The following is a 22,406-nucleotide window of genomic DNA, read 5'->3' on the forward strand; positions in this document are numbered from 1 at the left end:
AAAAAAAAAAAAAAGAAAGAAAGAAAGAAATGGCCTGCAAGTGTTCAACGTGAAAGAGTCACAGGTCTCTCACTCTGAATCAAAAGCTAGAACTGATTAAGCTTAGTGAGGAAGGCACCTTGAAAGCTGGGATAGGCTGAAAGCTAGGCCTCTTGCACCAAACAAGTCAGCCAGGTCGTGAATGCAAAGGAAAAGTTCTTGAAAGAAATTAACAGTGTTATTCCTACTCCAGTGAACACATGAATGATTCAAAAGCAAACCAGTCTTCTTGCTGATATGGAGAAAGTTTTAGCACTCTGGATAAAAGATCAAACCAACCATGGCATTCCCTTAAGCCAAAGCCTAATCCAGAGCAAGGCCCTAACTCTCTCCAATTCTGTGAAGGCTGTGAGAGGTGAGGAAGCTGCTGATGAAAAGTCTGAAGCCAGTACAGCGTAGCTCAGGAGGGGTAAGGGAAGAAGCCGTCTCCATAACATGAAAGTGCAAGGTGAAGCAGCAGGTTATAACAGACAATAATGAAGCAGATCATAATGAAGGTGGCTACATTAAACAACAGATTTTTCAGGGTAGATGAAACAGCCTTATATTAGAAGATGCCATGTCAGACTTCCACAGGTAGAGAGGAGAAGTCCACACCTGGCCTCAAAGCTTCAAAGGACAGGCTGGCTCTCCTGTTAGAGGCTAATGCACCTGATGAGTTGAAGCTGAAGTCAATGCTCATTTACCATTCCAAAAAATCCCAGGGCCCTTCAGAATTCTGGTAAAGCTACTTTGCCTGGTTCTATAAATGGAACAACAAAGTCTGGATGACAGCACATCTTTTTACAACATGGTTTGCTAAATATTTTAAGCTCATTATTGAGACCTACTGCTCTGAGAGATTCCTTTCAAAATATTACTGCTCATTGACAACGCACCTTGTCACTCAAGAGCTCTGATGGAGACGTATAACGAGATGAACATTATTTTCATGCCTGCAAACACAACAGCCATTCTGTAGCCCATGGATCAGAAAGTCATTCTGAGTTTCAAGTTTTGTTTAAGAAATACACTGCATAAGGCCATAGCTCCCTTAGCTAGAGATTCTTCTGATGGATCTGGGCAAAGTAAATTAAAAACCTTCTGGAAAGAATTAACCATCCTAGGTACCATTCAGATGTTTCTGATTCAGGGGAAGAGATCAAAACATCAGTATTAACAGGAGTTTGGAAGAAGTGGATTCCAGTCAACATGGAGGACTTTGAGGGGTTCCAGACTTGAGTGGAGGAAGTAACTGTAGCTGTGGTGGAAACAGCAAGAAAACTAGAATTAGAAGTGGAGCCTGAAGATGGGACTGAATTGCGGCAATCTTGACAGCATCACATGCTGCAGAGAAGTTGTTGGTAAAAGAGTCCATCAATGCAGCTAAGTTCACTGCTGTCTTTTTTTTTTTTTTAAGATTTTATTTCTTTATTTGACAGAGAGAGAAAGAGCACAAGTAGGCAGAGAGGCAGGCAGGGGGAGAGGGAGAAGCAGGCTCTCCACTGAGCAGGGAGCCTGATGTGGGACTCGAACCCAGGATCCTGGGATCATGACCTGAGCTGAAGGCAGCCACTTAACCGACTGAACCACCCAGGTGCCCCTCACTGCTGTCTTATTTTAAGAAATTGCCACAGCCACCCCAAGCTTCAGCAATTACCACCCGGATGTGTCAGCAGGCAGCATCGTCAAGGCAAGGACCAACCCCCCCCTCCCCCAACCAGCAAAAAGATGATGACTCACTGAAGACTCAGATGGTGGTAAACATTTTTTAGCCATAGAGTACTGCTTAATTAAGGTATGTACACTGTTTTTTTAAACATAACGCTATGGCACACTTGATAGACTACAATGTAGAGTAAACTTAACTTATACATACACTGGGAACCAAAACATGCATTTGACTCACCATACTGTAATATTCATTTTATTATATGGCCTAATAACATATTGCAGGTTTTAACCTGCAATACCTCTAAGGTATACCTGTAAACACACAGAAAGTTGTCCAATGTCACTAATCACTATGGGAATGCAAGTTAAAACTACCATGAGATGTCACTAGACACCCATTAGGACAGTTAAACTTAAGAAGAAGGACAATACCAAGTGTTGGTAAGGGCATGGAACAACTGGATCCCTCACACCCAGTGTGGGAATGCACTTTGAAAACCAGCTGTGTAGTTTCTTATAACACAGATGTACCATGTGACTCAGTGACAGTTCCTCTCTTGGGAATTTATCAAGGGAAAAATGAAAATATACATTCATACAAAGGCTTTATACAAATGGTTATTCCAGCATCACTCATAGTAACAAAAAAAAAAAAAAAAAAGGAAAAACCCAAATGTCTAACAAAAGGTGAATGGATAAGCTAATGTGGTTTACATAGATAAGTGAATACTATTCAGTAATGAAAAGGAACAAATATGGATGAATTCAAAAGCATTTTGCTAAGTGGAAAAGCCAGATACAAAAGACTACATATCCTAGGTTTTCATTTACATGAAGTTTTAGATAAGGAAAACAATGGCAAGAAAAAGCAGATCTCCAAGAGTAGACAGAGGAGACTGCCTACAGAGTGGTACAAGGAAACTATCAGGGATAACTGGAATGTTCTACATCATGATTTCAGCAATGGTTATACAACTATATTCATTTATCAAAACACATCAGGGGTGCCTGGGTAGCTAGCTCAGTTGGTTAAGCATCAAACTCTTGATTCTAGCTCAGGTCATGACCTCAGGATTGTGAGATTGAGCCCTGCATCAGACTCCGTGCTGGTCGTGGAGCCTGCTTAAGATTCTCTCTCTCTCCCTTTGCCCCTCTCCTCCCCGCTTGAGTGCATGTGGGCACTCTCTCTCTCAAAAAACAAAACACATCAAATTGAACACTAAAAATTACTGAGTTTATGTAAATTACACCTCAATAAAACGGAGTTTTAAAAAGCATTTAATAAAGATTTTTTTAAAAGTATTATCCAGTAGGGGCGCCTTGCTGGTTCAGTCAGTACAACACAGGACTCCTGATCTCACGGTCATGAGTTTAAGCCCCATACTGGGTATGGACCCTACTTAGAATTTTTTTTAATATATTATCCAATATATACGGTATATATGTATATGCAACAGGCAACAAATTGTAGAGTTACCATTGTATTTCTCAGTAGTGGGTCTGTGGAATTTGATAAACTTAGTTTTGTAACTGCATTGCAAAAATCCTTTCATGTATGATACAAAGAAACCTCTATCAGTCTGTAACAACATTTACCACTGGTACAAACAGATGAAGCAGACAAAGCACAAGGTGGCCCCCTGTGTAAGGAAGCCAAATTGCCTTAATGTCATCATTCAGCAAAGACTCACAATACTGACAGAGGAGAACTAGCTGTGGGCTAGGCATCCCCAGTCCACCGTCTGGAATATTCTTCATTTGAAGCTGAAGAAGACATCTTATCCTCTGCAACTAATACAAGCCCTAACTGGGCAAATAAAGCAAAAATGATACAACCATTGCTGCAGTTTTAAAAATCACAAGGAACACAGAGAGGACCTTGCAAGTCACTCCGTGGAGAGATGAATCATCGCAATATACAACTATGGGATGCTGCCATCCAAACAGAATGTGTAAGGGATTCACCAAAAATTCATATCTTTTAAATATATTTGACCTATTTGTTCATGATGTCTTTCCCCACAAGAATGACATTCCACAATGATAGATTTATGTCTCTGCTGTTTACTGCTATATCCCTAGCATCTAGGATGCCAAGCACATAATAACTGTTCAATAAATATCTGTTACGTGAATAAATTATGCCTCTGTTGATATTCAGTAAATATTTGTATGAATTTATTATGTCTATACAGATATCACTCACAGGCAAAGGATATAATACTCTTCCCTTCCATTTCTTTCTTTTACACTTCTTTGACTATAAGTTGCATTGTTTTTTCATTTTGTTTCTAAATACCAATTCAAACCTAAACTTTCAAGCAAAATGACTGTTATTTTCTCCTTTATTTACTTCTTCATTTCAAAAATTTCCTACAATGTGTGTGTGTATATGCTCAGATTAAAGGACAAATGGACCTTTATAAAATTAGTTTTATAGAGGGCTATGGAAGTTAATAATAGCACGCTTCAAGTTTTCTTCTAGCTACTTCTAGCTACTTCCTCAGATCTATACCCTCTCTGAAAAACCCTCCACACATTTCTCCATAAATTTAGCCTGTCTCAACCCAATTTCCCCAGTTAAGAATCCTTTCTAATACTGGTTAATCTCAATCCTTTGATCCACTTTGGCTCCCAAAACAGAACCATAAACCCCTTTCGGCCAGGCAATATTCAGTATATTTTTGTATTTCCCTCTGCTACAGAACGTTGATAAATGCTTAATTTGTTGAACATGATGAATTTCTGCAGCCCTGAAGAAGCTTGAGGGTACAAAAATTAATGTAAAGCTACAAAGATAAAGAAATATATTTGCATATAAAACTGTATGCATAAAACCTACCAGCAGTGTCTGTCCTTGGGAAATGAAGAAATGACCTGATATAACGATGGTGAGAACAAGATACCCAGATTCCTCACTGGAGTCAAAAACCTTGGAAAAGACGAGAGTGAGAGAAATGTGGGTAAAACAATCTGTAATACTAGTAAATGTATATCTTTTCACACTGATCTTCCTACTCAGAATGTTCCCTTTCCTTCCATTTAATCTGTAACCATTCACTTACACTTTCAAGTTTCTCCTCTATAGGGGCTAACAGCCAGCTTTTAAAAAATATTACTAAATCAAGTATTTTGAAATGAAAAGGATACTAATTTAAAAACAAAGAGATGTGAGCCCTGAGCTAACCACTTTTCAGTAACATTTTAATGAGTCATTAGTGGGCGCCTGGGTGGCTCAGTGGGTTAGACCGCTGCCTTCGGCTCAGGTCATGATCTCAGGGTCCTGGGATCAAGTCCCGCATCGGGCTCTCTGCTTAGCAGGGAGCCTGCTTCCCTCTCTCTCTCTGCCTGCCTCTCGGTCTACTTGTGATCTCTCTCTGTCAAATAAGTAGATAAATTCTTTAAAAAAAAAAAAAGTCATTAGTTATCTTTGAGCCTGTTTCCTTTCTTCAAATGGGGATAATGCCTTACAGGGTTGCTGTGAGACTTCAGAGTACTAGTTTCTTCAGTCATATAAATCCATTTTTACAACATCTCAAAACCCGGTGCTTTCCTTTGGATGAGCTTTAATTTGTCAATGTCACTCTTTTTTTTTTTTTTAAAGATTTTATTTATTTGACAGACAGAGATCACAACCAGGCAGAGAGGCAGGCAGAGAGGGAGAGAGGAGGAAGCAGGCTCATCACTGAGCAGAAAGCCCGATGCGGGGCTCGATCCCAGGACCCTGAGATCATGACCTGAGCTGAAGGCAGAAGCTTTAACCCACTGAGCCACCCAGGCGCCCCTCAATGTCACTCTTAAAATATGGTGTCCCAAACTGACTGTAACGTGCTGAGTGTGGTCTATCTCTCATTACGCAGTACAACCTACAACGACATTAACCTTTTGAGGGGGTAGTCCCATTTGAAGAATGATCTGGTATCAGTAAAACCTCTTGAAACTTTATCACTTATGTTGGTAAATCATTCCTTCACATTCTTAATTCAAACCTAAATGTAAGAGCTTGTATTTATTCTCATTGTATTTTTCTCGCTAGATTTGGCCTGTAGTTTCAGAGGGGAGTTGAGGCAATGAAATCAAAATATCAAAGAGGACATGATTCATAGATATAGAAGACTGGGATTTGGGTCTTAAGTGACTACCCTGTATATATAGGTAGCTTTAATATACTGAAAGGTAAACATCCTTGTATAAATATTAAAATGGAATTATGGATTTACCTCAATGCTCAAAGCTCAAAACAATGAATACATACCTAACTGAAGTCTATCTTTATAAGGTTACTACATTCTTTTGAGAAATAATGTTTTCATAGTTTCATCTATGGGGAATACAGCTTTAATGCAATATTTAAACTTAAGGAGTTCCTACTGAGATTTCTCTCATTCACTTTAAATTCCAACCTTAAAAAAAAAAAACCAAATGGTATTTAAAAAAAATTTTTTTAAAGATTCTATTAACCTATTTGACAGACAGAGATCACAAGTAGGCAGAGAGGCAGACAGAGAGAGAGGAGGAAGCAGACTCCCCGCTGAGCAGAGAGCCCGATGTGGGGCTCCATCCCAGGACCCTGGGATCATGACCTGAGCCGAAGGCAGAGGCTTTAACCCACTGAGCCACCCAGGCACCCCCCAAATGGTATTTTAGATGTCAAGGAAGGTATGCTAAACTCTGCACTTTGGTGGTTATTGTTCCGTCTCTTTTCCAGGATTAGGAACTCAGTTATTTCTATGATACTCTTCCTGCCACAGTTGAAATGGTTTATCTCGAATGCCTCATGACCACTTAAAATCACAAAGATAGCTAGGAGTCAAGTACAGCTTTCAAAACTAGAGTCTGGTCAACAAATTCTTTGAGAGGCAATTTTTCAACATGACAGTTTATTTTTTACAAATGTACTATATATCCCAAAAATATCCCCCAAAGTATCCAACAGTTAAATGTATAAATTAATGATGATAAAACAAACGTATAATAATCACCACACAGGTGAAGAAACAGAAAACACTGCCAGCCTTCCAGAAGGTACCCTAGTGCTGTCTCCCAACCACTACCTGCTCCCTCCTCCCCCTAAGGTAGCCTGATTTCTAACACCATAGTTTAGCCCTATTTGTATGAATGGAATCATACAGAAAGAACTCTTTTGTCAGTCTTCATCAGTGTTGTTGCACATACCTAAGTTCATTTGTTTTCAGTACTACAGAATACCATTCTACAATGATACCACAATTTATTATTTCATTCTTTTGTTGATGAATATAGTTTTCCAGTTTAGGTTGAGCACAAATAACGCTGTTATGAACATTTTCGTCTACGTCTTTTGTTGGCTAGAAACACTCATTATGGAGACACCCAATTCTTTCCAAATTATTTTGTAATTTTTTCAAGTGGTAACTAATGACTTCCATGAGAATCCCAGCAGACTTCTCCCCTGCTCTCCAAACTGCTACTTTTAATTGCCTACTTGTGATCTTCACTTAAAGGCCCAACAGTCATTTCAAAATTAACAGCCCCTAACTTGAAGCCCAAACCTTCCCATTCATACATTTATTCATTCAATATTTACAAAGTCTTGAGCAAGTGACATCTGTTGCCTATCACCAGGAGTAGAAATCCAAGCATTCCTGGTACATTTTGGTACTGGAGTCACTGTGGGAAACACAATAGTCAAGCACTGAATGGAACAGCACTCTACTCACATAGGGAAGAAACAGATCAAGATTGGTATCAGTAGTGGGGGTCAGTTGCCCCTGCACGGCAGAGAGCAGGTCCCTCTTAGCACCCACACAGAGCAGTTGGCCTGTGTTCTCTCCTCTTGTGTTGTAGCAGAAGGACTCCATTCCCTCCCCCAACAGGGCAGATATAGCACTGGGGCTGTCCAGGTACCATATGATACATGAGCAGAACGAAGGAGCACAGGATGTGAGGACTCTATTTCTTGGTAAAGGAAGTGTTCTGGGCTTCAGGCCTATTCTTAAGGTCATGGCCAAGAGGGACTGAAAGCCTACATGCACAAAACTGCCTTTCCCAATACAAAGCACCTACCATGTGCCAGGTTGTTACAGACATTTGACTCCCACAGTTTCTACATCAGAGAATATACTTCCATCCTTTCAATTCCTTAGGCCAGCTGTGGAATCATTCTTGAACCCTCTCCTTTCCTCATACCAATATCTAATCCATCGGCACATCCTTCATGTCTATCTTCAAAATACTCAGAATCTAACCATTTCTCACAGGTATGGTCTAAGCTATCATCTCTAGTTGGATTATCATGAAAACCTCCTCACTGGCTTTCCCTTTCTTGCTCCCCCTCCCCACAAAGTTTATGCTCAATATAGTAGCTAGAGTCATCCTTTTAAACCTAAGTTAGATTACATCATTTCCAGCTCAAAGCCCTGCAGCTCAAAGCCCAGCATCTCATTCAGAAACTCATGCAAAGTATTCCACAACTCAGCTTCCATTGCCCCTCTGCTCTCATGATCCACTTATGTACTCTGCTCTATCCACACGGCCTCCTTGCTGCTCCTTGAACCCAAGAGGCAAATTCATGATGAAAAACCTCAGGGTTTTTACAATCCTGTTTTAACTGAAATTCTCTTCTCTTACGTTTACATGATTCACTCCATTTTCTTAAATGTCATCTTTTCAGGTAACACACCTTTCCTGACCATCTTACCAAAACCTGCCACCAAGTTCCTCTCATTACCAAACCAGATTGCTCCTATTCATTTTTCCAACTTTGCTTTCCTCCACAGTTCTTTCCACTTTTGTTACTTTGTATTTACTTGTTATCTGTTTACCTACCTTCTTTAAAAGGTATCTGATAAATGGGATTACAAACAATACTCAATCTAAAAGGCAGAATAAAAATAAATAAGGAACAAAGAACAGATGGGACAAATACAAAACAAATAGTAAGATTATAGACATTTTGCCCAGCCCTATCAATGACTGCAGTAAGTATAAATGGCTTAAATACTCCCAATAAAAGGCAATCTGACAATAGGACAAAAAGATAAGGTGCGACTATATGCTACCTATAAGAAATGCATTTTTTTTAAGATTTTATTTATTTATTTGACAGACAAGTAGGCAGAAAGGCAGGCAGAGAGAGAAGGAGGAAGCAGGCTCCCTGCTGAGCAGAGAGCCCAACGCTGGGCTCGATCCCAGGACCCTGGGATCATGACCTGAGCCGAAGGCAGAGGCTTTAACCCACTGAGCCACCCAGGCACCCCAAGAAATGCATTTTTTTTAAATTTTTTTTTAAAGATTTTATTTATTGACAGAGAGAGATCACAAGTAGGCAGAGAGGCAGGCAGAGAGAGAGAGGGGAGGAAGCAGGCTCCCTGCGGAGCAGAGAGCCCGACTCGGGGCTCGATACCAGGACCCTGGGATCATGACCTGAGCCGAAGGCAGAGGCTTTAACCCACTGAGCCACCCAGGCGGCCCCAAGAAATGCATTTTAAATATAAAAATATAAACAGGTTAAAAACAAAAGAGTGGAAAAAACATATACCATGAGAATACTAGTCAAAGAATGTTAGAGTATGTGTATTAACATTAGGCAAAAATATCAAAAGATATAAAGATGGTCATTTCATAGTGACAAAGGGGTAGGTTAATCAAGAGACATAATTATCCTAAACATTTATGTCCCCAACGACAGAGCTTAAAAATACATGAAGCAATAACTGATAGAACAGCAGGAGGAAATATACAAATCCACAATTATAGTCAGAGCTGTCAATACCCCTCTCTCAATAATTGATAGAACAAGTACATGGAAAATCAGTAAATAATCGTAGATTTGAAGAACAGTATCAACCAACATAATCTCATGGACGTTTATAAAACACTTCACCCAGTACCAGCAAAATACACATTCTCCTCTAGTATATGCAGAGCATTTACCAAGACAGACAAAATTCTGGGCCATAAAACAGGTCTCAGTAAATGTTAAGTATGTTCTCTCAAAACTAACATTAAATTAGAAATCAGTAACAGACAGATCTCTGAAAAAAAAACAAAAAAAACCTCCCCAAATATTTTGAAACTAAGTAACACACTTCTAAATAACCTATGGGTAAATAAGAGAAGAGAGAAATTAGAAGTATTTTGAACTGAATATAATTCACCATCTTAATAAACTAAAAAGAATAATCATATAATCACCTCAATAGTGAGAAATATATAGAAAAAGCATTTGACACAAACCAACATCCATTCCTCATTTACAAACTCAGCAAACCAGGAAGAGAAGGAAGTTCCTTGAGCTGATGAAGGGCATCTATGAAAAACCTACAGTTAGCAGGAAAGATGGAAAGCTTTCTCTCTAAGATAAAGAATAAGACAATAATGTTAGCTCTTACCACTCCTATCAACATTATCCTGGAGGTTCTAACTATTGTAATCAGGCAAGAAAAAGAAATAAAAGAATGAATTAAAACAGTCTGAATTCAGACAACATGATCATTTATGTAGAAAATCTAATTGATTTTCTTAGAATAAAACTAAATTTATACAAACTAGAAAAAAACAGAGTTTGAAATTTTAAAAATATCAACATTTATAACAGCATCAAAAATATGAAATATTTAGGGATATGACAAAAAAGTGAAAAAGATCTGCACACTGAAAATTGACAGAAATTTACAAACACATAAATATATGGAGAAAGATATTTTGTTCATGGATAGGAATATTTAGTATTGGCAAGATACTGAGGCAGGCAGAATAATGGTCTCTCAAAGATTTCCATGTCCTAATCCCCGGAACACGTAGATATATCTTACACGGCAAAGGGAACTTTGCAGAGGTAATTCAGGTTAAGGATCTTGAGATGGGAGAGTAGCCTGGATTATCCAAGTAAGCCCAGTATAATCACAAGGTTCTTACAAGGGAAAGAGGGAAGCAGAAGAATCAGAGTAGGAAATCTGACTGCTTTGAAGATGGATGGTATTAGTACAAGGCTAGGAATTCAAGCAGCCTCTAGAGGCTGGAACAGGCAGAAACATACTCCCCTAGAGCCTCCAGAAGGAAAGAATCCCTAGATTCTAAAATCAAGAAACACCTTGATTTTAGCCTTATTAAGATGTATTTCAGGCTTCTGACTGCAGAACTATAAGCTGGTAAGTCTGAGTTGTTTTAAGCCACTAAGTTTGTAGCAATTTGTTAACAGCAGCAACAATCAAAATTTTAAATTCTTCTGTAGAGATTAAAGACACCACATATCAAGCATTTCAGTCAGCTAACATTAATAAAGTACCCACTATATAGTGATTTATTTTATAAATATTTGGTAAAGGAGAAAAAAAAAACATAGAAAGCAATGTCCCTGACCTTGAGCTTCATTCATTCAACAAATATTTATTAAGCACCTACTAGACTCCAAGCATTTTTTAGACGGGAAACATAACTGAACAAAATTATTAGCTGCCCTCATGGAGCTAATGGGGGATGGGATGCAGGGCAAGGGTACACTAAAAACTACAGTAAACAAATATAATTAGTGGCATTCTAAGGGTGGGATGTTGAGAGCAGTGAACACTGGTTCAGGCAATAAGGGAATGCTGTGTCAAGAATTTATATACAATAGTCAAACAGACTAACAAGCAATCTGATTTTTAGTATCACCATGTGCCCACAATTCTAACCAATGTCACTGATGAACTACCCCTCCCTGAAAAAGTCTTTTGTTGGGTCTTAGTTCTAAACAACCACTATAGTTACTGCTAAGTTTGAATAAAACATATGTAAGCTTCAAATTATCGGACTTTTAGTATTTATTCTTTAATAAACTTTGCTTTTCACACATTCATTTGGGAAATTCCCAATTATAATGTTGGCCCACATATATGCATACTTAACCACATACATCTTTTTCAAGAATAGCTCACAAAGATTTGACATACTTCAAGTCTGCTCAATGCAAAATTCTTGTCTCCAACCCTTTCTTAGGACGAAGTTCACTTCAACCCTGCAGTACTACATTCTTCTGCATTTCAACTAGATTCAAAACAATGATAGCATAGGGATTATAAATGCAAACAGATTGGAGTTACTCCAATGCGGTCATTTGTCCAAAGCTGGGACCTCTATTTATATTTGCATTTAAAGTTTTATTTATTTATTTTTTAAAAGATTTTATTTATTTATTTGAGAGAGAGACAGAGAAAGCATAAGAGGGGAGGTCAGAGGGCGAAGCAGACTCCCCTTGGAGCTGGGATCCCGATTTGAGACTTGATTCTGGGACTCCGGGATCATGACCTTAAGCCGAAGGCAGTTGCTTAACCAACTGAGACACCCAGGTGGCCTGCGTTTAAAATTTAAAATTTTAATTTTAATTTTAAAATTTAAACTTAAATGAGACAAGAGTGCAAGCAAAAGATGGAACATTTTTAAGTGCAAATTTTAGTTCACACTCAAAATATTTTGCTAAACTTGAACAGTATCCTTAACATTATTTTAAAATTATTTAATGTTTCAAACTAAAGAACAAAAAAGGGAATAAAACAGTAATTTTATCATTAGTTGACTAAACTGTACCGTTGAGAGATTCAGGTTTTTTAATCACTTGTTAGTTTGTGGGTGATTAATTACATAAAATATCAGCCTCTAAGCAAAGAATCAAGGTTCAGAAGTTAACAAGATGTAAAAACAATTAGCTAAAGAGTTGTGCTTTTTTCCTGTCTTGTACTGTAGTGTGCATTTCCCTTTTCTTATTTATTTTACTGCCATGATTATAATAATGAAGCTCAATAAAAGAGTTTACTATTTATATAATAAATGAACGATTTCATTTGTGGAAATTTTATGAAAATAATGTCATCATTTAGGCAGTAGCGTGCTAAAAAGTTATCCATTTTGGGTGTCAAATGCTCTAGGCACATCATTTAACATAATAATAAGTAAATAAGTAATAAATAAACACAATTAGTAAATTATCTAGTATATAGGAAAGTACAGAAGGTAGGGAAACAAAGCAGGGTAAGGGGAACAGGAGTATAAAGACAAGGCATGAAAATTACAATATAAATAGGGTGGTCAGGGTAGACATACTGAGAAGGTGAGGCTTGAGCGAAGACTTGAAGGCATTAGAGGGTTAACCAGATAGCTGGGAATTCAATACTTTCTATTTTTCAGGTATTTGTTGCAATTCTTCACCTAAAAGATTTTTATAGTATATTCATACACTCTGAAAATGTCTAATTAGAGATTTCCAAGGAGGTTAGGAAAAATGGTAGTTTGCATCCTTGCAGTCTTCACTTCCCAAATCCAAACCAAATACCAACAACTTCTCCTTGAGCAGTTACTAAAAATCAGCATCCAAATGGGCCAGAAGGAGGGGTTGAGGTCTTAGAATTCAGATAAAAAGAGGTGGCATACTTTCTCCACCCCCAAGAGAAAGGAGGCCCTCCTCTGAGCAAAGAACCCTAGGACAAAGATAGGAATGTCCCAGTTCTTGGGAAAGAACCTTACCAGTAGAAACTGTAGACAACCCCCCCACCCCGGCCAACCAAGAAAAAGAGCAATACCAGCCTGTGTATTCTGAAATTCTTACTGGTCTCCCAGCCTCTAAGAAGTTACAATGGAGATGGACAACTTACTGAGCTGAGTCCTTCCTACCCCTTTAGGAAGGCCCAGAAGCTAAGACTCATATACCTCCCAACATTTACCAGTTAAGATATATATTCACTGTTAGAGGCACCTGGGTGGCTCAGTGGGTGAAAGCCTCTGCCTTCGGCTCAGGTCATGGTCTCAGGGTCCTGGGATCGAGCCCCGCATCGGGCTCTCTGCTCGGCAGGGAGCCTGCTTCCTCCCTCTCTCTCTGCCTGCCTCTCTGCCTACTTGTAATCTCTGTCTGTCAAATAAATAAATAAAATCTTAAAAAAAAAAAGATATATATTCACTGTTGAACTTGAGCCACAAGGGTAAAAAGAAGTGTAAGTCAGTCAGACAAAGGAAAATAACAATATACCTAGTAGGCTAAAGTAATGAACAAACAGAAAACCCAGAATAGGTGGCTCCTAGTAGAACAAAACTGTCAAAGGAGATGGACAACAGCCTCAACTACAACACATACACATATAAATATCACACATACATACATATGTATACACATACATACATACATAATTACATTAATATATATAATTAAGAACATTTAAGCAGAGTCTTAGAGCTAAATTATGCCTTATAAAAACTAAGGAAAAAACTCAATAGCTTAACTGAAGAACTGGATGGACATTGTTGAAACCAAATTAATGGTCTGAAAAAGCAAGTAGAAGAAATATTTAGAAACACAGAGCAAAACTACAAAGAGGAAGAACTCATGTGTGTAAGATAAGGTAATGTGGAACAAAGAATCAAATGCAGAACAAGTGTTAATAATAACAGCTAAAGTGGAGGGGTAGAAAGAGACTGAGGAAACGCAATGATTCAACAAACAGGAACTATCCCATGATTGCAGAAAGGCATGAGATACAAGGGATTCAAGTTCCAGGCACTGATGGCGGGGGTAGGGAAATAACACACTAGATACAACCCGATAACAATTCTGAATTGAAAGGATAGAAGAAGACCTTAAAAACTACCAGTCTTAAAAATAAAAAAAGTCACTCTCCAGCACCAGAGGATTCTAAAAAAAAAAAAACTTTTCAGTGGTAAATGAGGGAAAATAATTAAACATATATCATACCTCTCCTATACAAACCAATCACCATGTAAACACTAGCTGACATGAAGAACTTTTTCTTCTATAAAGAATATGAAATATTTTTATGTTCCAAATAATAAATGAAGAAAAAATGATAAAATTAGAATATCACCTTTTGCAACTCCTAATTAATGGCTCTAGAGCTCTAGGCTCTAGCTGCAACATCACGAAGAAAAATAAACAGGTACTACATACTTCCAACAGGAAGAAAACCAACCCCCTTTAAGTACCCTTGCCATAAAAACAAAATTTTAAAAACCCAACCTGAACATGATCCCACTTCTAGCTTCAACTAGCAATTCACAAGAATTAGGGAGGCCCAAGGATCAGATCAACTGCACCACAAAGAAGCAGTCAGCAAAATCCACACTGTCAGAAACTCTGTAGAACCTGTTTGTTTATTTGTTTGTTTGTTTGTTTCAACAAATTGCAAGGAAGGGAGAAAGGTGGGTCAGGGAATCAGATCAAAGAAAACATAAAGATTAAGAGATATACCAATCATAATGGATGAAAGAGAATGATTAAAAGAGAATTATGACACTTAAGAAGTGAACACTGAATATTTGATAATATTAAGGAACTTTTTAGGGCAAAAGTGGTATTATGATTTCTTTTAAAGTCCCTACCTTTTAGAGTTAACTGAAGTAATTGATAAAATGATATCAGAGATTTCCTTCAAAATAACACAATGGACGTGGATAGGATACAGATGAAACCAGACTAGTCATGAGCTGATGACTGTTGAAGCTGGTGACACATACATGTGGACTTACTGCATTATTTTATGTATCTTTGATTATGTTTTAATTTCTTTAAAACAAAAAGTTTTACAAGAGGCTTCCATTTTCTTTGTTGACTAGGTCTAAGCTTGATTAAGTGAAGGTATTCAGCTTACTGCAAAGGACAAGGATACTACACGCAGTGCTCTAACTCTACAAATTCCAAATGTCATAATGCCTAATATAATCTAGGCATTTGAGAAAAAATCACTGACTTCTGGTTCTTGGGAAATATTTTTAATGAGTGATGGGTTAGCATTTTACTGGAATGTTCACATTGGCACAATATGGAAAGCTCAAAGAAAAATGTTATCTCTAATGACCAAGTCATCACAGAAAAAGATATTAATTTTAAGGTGTCAGAGAAAACATTTATCATATTTGTATCTTCTCTTCTTTCTAGTTCCTAACCTAAATGTGGCTTAAGATTTAGGTCATTAAAAAAAGTATGAATGGTATTGGTATAAAAACAGACACACAGACCAATGGAACAGAATAGAGAACCCAGAAATAAACCCATGCATATCCAGTCAACTAATTGACAAGGGAGCCAAGAATACTCAATGAAAAAAAGACAGTCTCTTCAATAAACAGTGTTGGGAAAACTGGATATTCACATGCAAAAAAAAATGAAACTAGTCCCTCCTCTTACATTACTCACAAGAATTAACTCAAAGGGGATTGAAGAAAAATGCAGGACCTGAAACTATAAGACTTCTAGAGGAAAACACAGGGGAAAAGCTCTTTGATACTAGTCTAGGTAATGATTTTTTTGGATATGACACTTCAGGTACAAGCAACAAAAGCAAGAATAAGTAAGTGGACTCTATCAAACTAACAAAAAAGAAAGGATTAATAAAATGACAGGACAACCACAGAATGGGAGAAAATATTTGCAAACCACATGTCTAACAAGGGATTAACATCCAAAATATATAAGCAACTTATATGACTCAATAGCAAAAAAAGCAAATAATCCAATTTTTTAATGGGCAAAGGACCTGAAAAGACATTTTCCCAAAGATGTTCAAAAGGTACATACTATGGTACTCAATATCACTAATCCTCAAGGAAATATAAATGAAAAATCATGAGCTATTACCTCACATGTGTTAGGATGGCTGTTATCAAAAAGACAAGAGATAACACGTTCTGGCAAGGATATGAAGAAAAGGGAACACTTGTATGCTGTTGGTGAGAATATAAATTGGTACAACCACAAAGAAAAACATCATAGGTGTTCCTCGAAAAACAAAAATTAAAGAAATACCACATGATCCAGCAAATCCACTTCTAGGGATAGATCTAAAGGAAATGAAATCGCTATCTTGAAGAGATACATGAACCTCCTTGTTCACTGCCACACTGTTTGTAATAGCCAAGACTTGGAAATGAAAGACTAAAGATAATTTGAGACATATATACACATGATAGAGTATTATTCATCCATAAAAAGAAGGAAATCCTGCCATTTTTGACAATGTAGATGGATCTTGAGGGCATTATACTAAGTGAAATAAGCCAGACACAGAAAGACAAATACTGGATGATCTTACCTACATGTGAAACCTAAAAAAAACCCAAAGTCACAGAAACAGAGAACGGATTGGTGGAGAACAGAGGTGGGCGGGCAAAATACCTGAACTTGATCAAAAGGTACAAGCTTCCACTTATAAGTTCTGGGGATGTTAATATACAATATAATGACCATAGCTAATGATACTGTACTGTATATTTAGAAATTGCTGGGGATAGATCTTTAAAGTTCTTATCACTAGAGCACCTGGGTGGTTCAGTCCACTCAGGTCTTGATCTCAGGGTCCTGGGATCCAACCTCCCCTAGCGTCTATGAAGAGCTCCATTTTCAGAGGGTGGTCTGCTTGTCCCTCTCCCTCTGCCCCTCCCCCTGTTCATTCTCTCTCTCTCTCTCTCTCAAATAAATACATAAAATGTTTTTGTTTTTTTTTTTTTAGATTTTTTATTTATTTATCAGAGAGAGAGAGAGAGCGAGCGAGCACAGGCAGAAAGAATGGCAGGCAGAGGCAGAGGGAGAAGCAGGCTCCCTGCCAAGCAAGGAGCCCGATGTGGGACTCGATCCCAGGATGCTGGGATCATGACATGAGCCGAAGGCAGCTGCTCAACCAACTGAGCCACCCAGGCGTCCCCATAAAATGTTTTTTAAAAAAAGTTCTCACCACAAGGAAAAAAATTTGTGACTATGTAAGGTTATGGATGTTAACTAAACTTACTGTGGTAATCATTTCACAAATATACATATTTGAAATCATTATGTCATACAACTAAAACTTAATGTTGTAGGTCAATTTTATCACAATAAAATGGGGTGAAAAAGATTTAAATCAACCTGACCGCTGTCTACTGTGGTATTTCAACATCAATATGATAGGACACACTGAAATCCAGAACTTGCCTATATTACAAGTTGGCTTTTCAGGCACAGCTTATACATGATTAAATCAGAGTCTCCTAATATTTTACCTGCATATATTTGGGCAAGACTGTACTATAACACTAATCTAAAGTTAAAAAAAAAAAAAAAAGAAAAGGGGGTGACTGTGTGGCTCAGTCAGTTAAGTGACTGATTCTTGATTTCTGCTCAGGTTATGATCTCATGGGCTGCTATACAGAGCCCCATATTGGGCTCTTTGCTGGGGATGAAGACTGCTTAAGATTCTCTCTCTCCCCATCTCCCTCTGTCCCATCCTCCCATCTCCCTTTGTCCCACCCTCCCATCTCCCTCTCTAAAAAACTAAAATAAAAAATAAAGTTAAACAGAAAAAAGTTAAATATATGAAAATACAGAAAAGTATTTCAAATATATTTCTATCTTAGATGAAAGGTTAAAATAGTGTTACTCTTCAGATGTGACAGATTATGTACTCAATTAAGGGTCCCCCCCCCCGCTTTTAAGACCCCTCAGAAAGTATCACAGCTCTATATATATTGGCCCTAAGGGATTTATGCATCACAAAATATGAAAAGCATGGAAGACTGTTAAGTAGGCTATCAGCTGCTTCCCTCTTGGTAACTAAAGTGACTCAAATTATTTCAACAAACTAGTAGAAGATATATGCTAATGAAAGTGATTCTGCTATATACCCATTACCAAACTGTAAAATTCATTATTTTGTTTCTGTTTCATAGAAAGGCTAAACGTTAACAGTAACAATAATAAACACAATTACAAGTGCATAATACCCAGACAAAAAAAAAACAAAACAAAAGCAAAAATAAAAACCCCACAAGTAATGTGTACATCTATGGCCATATTGTAATTATGCACTAAATAACAGGATATTTTGGCTATTGGTATTGTTATTAGAAAATGCCCTTGAGGGTGCCTGGGTGGCTCAGTTGGTTAAGCGTCTGTTTTCAGCTCAGGTCATGATCCCATGGCCCTGGGACTGACCCCTGCATCAGGCTCCCTGCTCAGAAGGCAGTCTGCTTCTCTCTCTCCCCATTCCCCTCCCCCTGCTTATGTTCTCCCTCTCACTCAATCTCTCTCAAATAAATAAATGAAATCTTAAAAAAAAAAAAAAAAAAGAAAGAAAGAAAGAAAGAAAGAAAGAAAGAAAGAAAGAAAGAAAGAAAGAAAGAAAATACCCTTGAGCTCTAGCCAGGGACCCCAGGAATAAGCCTTCATTTCTTGGCAGTCTCCAGAGTCAGAAGAGAAAAGTATGTGGCAGACTTCTAGCTGTTCTCCAACTGCTGGGTTTTAGCTGGACACATGATCTTGAGGAATACAGACTACATATGCCAGCTGTTTATGAAGTTAGGATGGGGCTACAGCTCTAAGTTCTGGCCACTGTGCTGTAAGGGGTAGTATCATGTGGCAGCTTATGGGAAATCTTCCATAAGAGACAGCAGGTATATATCCTTTTGTTACTTCTTGATCCCTTCCTCCACCAAGCTGTCTAGATATCACTTCTATCTTGGACTATGGCCAGGCGTGGCAGAGAAAAAAACAGAAAGCTCCTCAATTCCTGACACTGTGGAGTGTCATACCAGCCCTGCACTTTTATATGGAGAATAATAAACTTTCACCTTATATAATCCGCTGTTATTTTATATTTTCTGTTACTCAGAGTCAATATCAATTGTAATTAATACAAAATATAACCTGCTAACTCTTCAGAAAAGATAAGCTGCGTGAAAAATAACTCTCAAGGAGACTCCTACATCTACAAGAGAAAATACCACTGTAGGAAGTGTACAGCACAGTGAGGACTGGCTTGAGGAAAACCGAGTTTTAGAATTAGTTCTACTTCCTATGTAAACCTTTGGCAAGCCAGTTAGCCTAGGCAGGCCTCAGCTTCTATAAAATGGTAGTAAGACAGATCTAAAGAAAATTAAAAAATAATTGGAAATTTAATTAAAAAATTAAATTGGAAGAGGCTGACAAAAATACAAATTGTAAGAGTATCAGTATTACTTTGTCAATTATTCCCTCTTCCCCACCTTTCCTTCAGAATTGGGGCATGAGGATGGCCCACAGTACATAAATATAACTAGAGTATCACCCCCAGAGATTCTAATTCATTAGGTCCAGTGCAGGAACCATGAAACTGCATTTTCAACAAGCACCCCAAGAGACTGTTGAAAGCAGTCAGCCCATTACACCTTGAGAAACACTGCTCTATGATCAGGCCCTCTACATGTTCTTACAGGTTCCTTGTGATGAAAGCACAAGAACAGTTCCATAGCCTCTCAAGTGCCTAACTATATGCGAAGTAGCCAGTAGACAATTTAATAACATTTTGTTGAACTGATGAACTGACATGGAAAATGACAAAGTGGAACTCAATCAAATGACCCACTATAGACTTCCATTTCTGGCCAACAAAGTAATAGGAACCAAATATACCCTCCTGCCTCAAACAACTAAAAAACAGAAAAAATTAGAGGAAAAAACAGTTTTCAAGACACTGGATACCAGGTAATGAAAACCATGATTCCTGAGCTATAATGGAAAACAAAGGAGGTGAGTCTTAGGACTGCCCTAGATTACTTCTTGGAGAAAGTCTCCAGGCCAAAGCACTGAGAGGAGGAGCCCAGGCAGAAGAGGGTGAGGCTTCCCTGAGCTGAGGGGCTAGAGATGTGAGTCCAGGGAGGACAGTGTGGCTACAGTTCACAGGAAAGAATACCAGAGAGAAACTCCCGAGCCTGCAGAGATTCCTCAACTCTTCCACATATACATATGTGAGGCAGGGCAAAGAACCACTTGGAAAGATTTAAGGAACAATCCCAAGACCTCACATAGGGCAGGGAATAGTGCCTGTTCTCATCAGCTAGGGTGAAAACCCTCATAATTTGCAGAGCATTGGGTAGAACACCCTGAAGAGTTTTGCCTCAGGAGTGAGAAAAAAATTAGCCCTAGGTCAAATGCTGCTCTGGTCCCACCTGACGAAGCTTAAAAGCAAGACTTGAAAGGATCAAACTGTTTCCAGATAACTTATCCCAGAAAATTCAAGAATATTTATAGGAATACAAAAATATCCTGCATCCAACAGGGCAAAATTCACATCAGTCACCAATTAAAAATTACCAGACATGTAAAGAAGAACTACTATTTCACTATTTTAAAAATCATTTTCTTGGGGTTTTACTGAATCTTAAATTTTCCTTAAAAACAAACAAACAACCTGTCATTTTTATCATTTGCACTCTGTGTTAATCTCAAAATCCCTGATCTACATAACTGAAATGCTATTCTGTATATGAAATGTTAACACTTCAGAGGCAAACAGCATAGTGGTTAAAAGCACAACATTTAGAGGCAGTTAAACCAGGCTCTGAATAAATTCTTTATTCTTAACTTATCCCAGTGTTCCTGGGCAAGCCATCACACCTGAGTGTTAGTTTATCTATCTATAAAATGGTATGATATTTGCTCCATAGGACTTCTGTCAGAAATAAATCAAAGTAAACACCTTAATAAATAGTAACTATCATGCCATAATTATCACATTATCATAAGAAAAGTTTAGAAAAGTTAGTACACACTCAAACATTCACTGAGGAACAAGCAATCATCTGCTACATATTAAGTATTAATATGCAGGCACTAAGAATACAATGAAGAAAAGGACACTGTTGAGAGGACCTGAAGTATATCTTATGTTGAATCTGCATTTAGAAGTTCACCTCCTTCATATTCTATTTCTTAATTTCTAAGTAGGGCAATTATTTTAAGTTCCTCCTATAAAAATTAAAGGTTGATTTTTTTCCCTTTGAAAGGAAAAAATAAGAAATTGTCAGGTTCAACCAATTAGGGCATGTCTAAGAAATCCTGGAATCTGAAAAACATGGTAAAACTTTAACTTAAGAGCAACCTACAATTTAACATCACCTTTCAAAATTATTCTCAAATTAGTAAGCTAAATTATATTCAGATATAAAATACACAAAATGGACCAATCTGTTATTATGATAATCTCTTCAGAAAGGCTTGGGCGAACAGATGTAAGGAATTAAAACTAAGTTCAAGTTTGTATTTCATTCGCTCATTCCACTTAAATGACAGATGGCTTAAATATTAACCCTATTAACAAGACATTTGCATATTCATTATGAATCTGATTGCCTTACTTCATAACTCCATGAATTCATTTTATTAATTTTACTATATGGCTGCCCATTTCATGCCGGTCTTCTAAACCCTTGCCTCTCCAAGTGTGGTCCTAGAACCAGCAGCATCAGCATCACCTGGGAACTTGCTGGAACTACAGAATTTTATTCCTCATACTAGACCTACTGAGTCAGAATTTGCATTAAAAAAGAATCCCCATGTGATTTCTGTGCACAATGAAGTCTGAGTAGCATAGTTCTAAATGTTTATTTTTTTCACACTTTTTTTTACAGTATTATAAAAAGCTTATTTGCTTCCAAACTGTTGATTAACTTGTCTCCAGAGAGTTACTTTTCATAATAATTCAATTCAGACAAATAAATCAAACAGATATACATATATTAGATGTTCTGTATACAATATTTGTCTCAGATTTGACCTCCCCTCTCAACCAGGATTTCAAGTCTTTTTTTTTTTTTTTTTTTTAAAGATTTTATTTATTTATTTGACAGAGAGAGAGATCACAAGTAGACGGAGAGGCAGGCAGAGAGAGAGAGAGAGAGAGGGAAGCAGGCTCGCTGCTGAGCAGAGAGCCCGATGCGGGACTCGATCCCAGGACCCTGAGATC

General features: G+C 37.7%; 1 protein-coding gene across 2 annotated transcripts in view; it reads right to left on the reverse strand.

Moving 5' to 3' along the window:
* The window catches only part of LOC111153374 (REC114 meiotic recombination protein), a 130,793-nt gene that overhangs the window by 105,052 nt on the left and 3,335 nt on the right, over positions 1-22,406 (reverse strand). For both annotated transcript variants that reach the window (XM_022512370.1, XM_022512371.1), the window contains exon 2: positions 4,535-4,624. In XM_022512370.1, coding sequence (XP_022368078.1) covers positions 4,535-4,624 — 90 coding nt within the window. The remainder of the gene's footprint in view (positions 1-4,534; positions 4,625-22,406) is intronic.

This window comes from Enhydra lutris, unplaced genomic scaffold (assembly GCF_002288905.1).
Source record: "Enhydra lutris kenyoni isolate GAN:26980312 unplaced genomic scaffold, ASM228890v2 scaffoldscaffold31, whole genome shotgun sequence".
Taxonomy (NCBI): domain Eukaryota; kingdom Metazoa; phylum Chordata; class Mammalia; order Carnivora; family Mustelidae; genus Enhydra; species Enhydra lutris.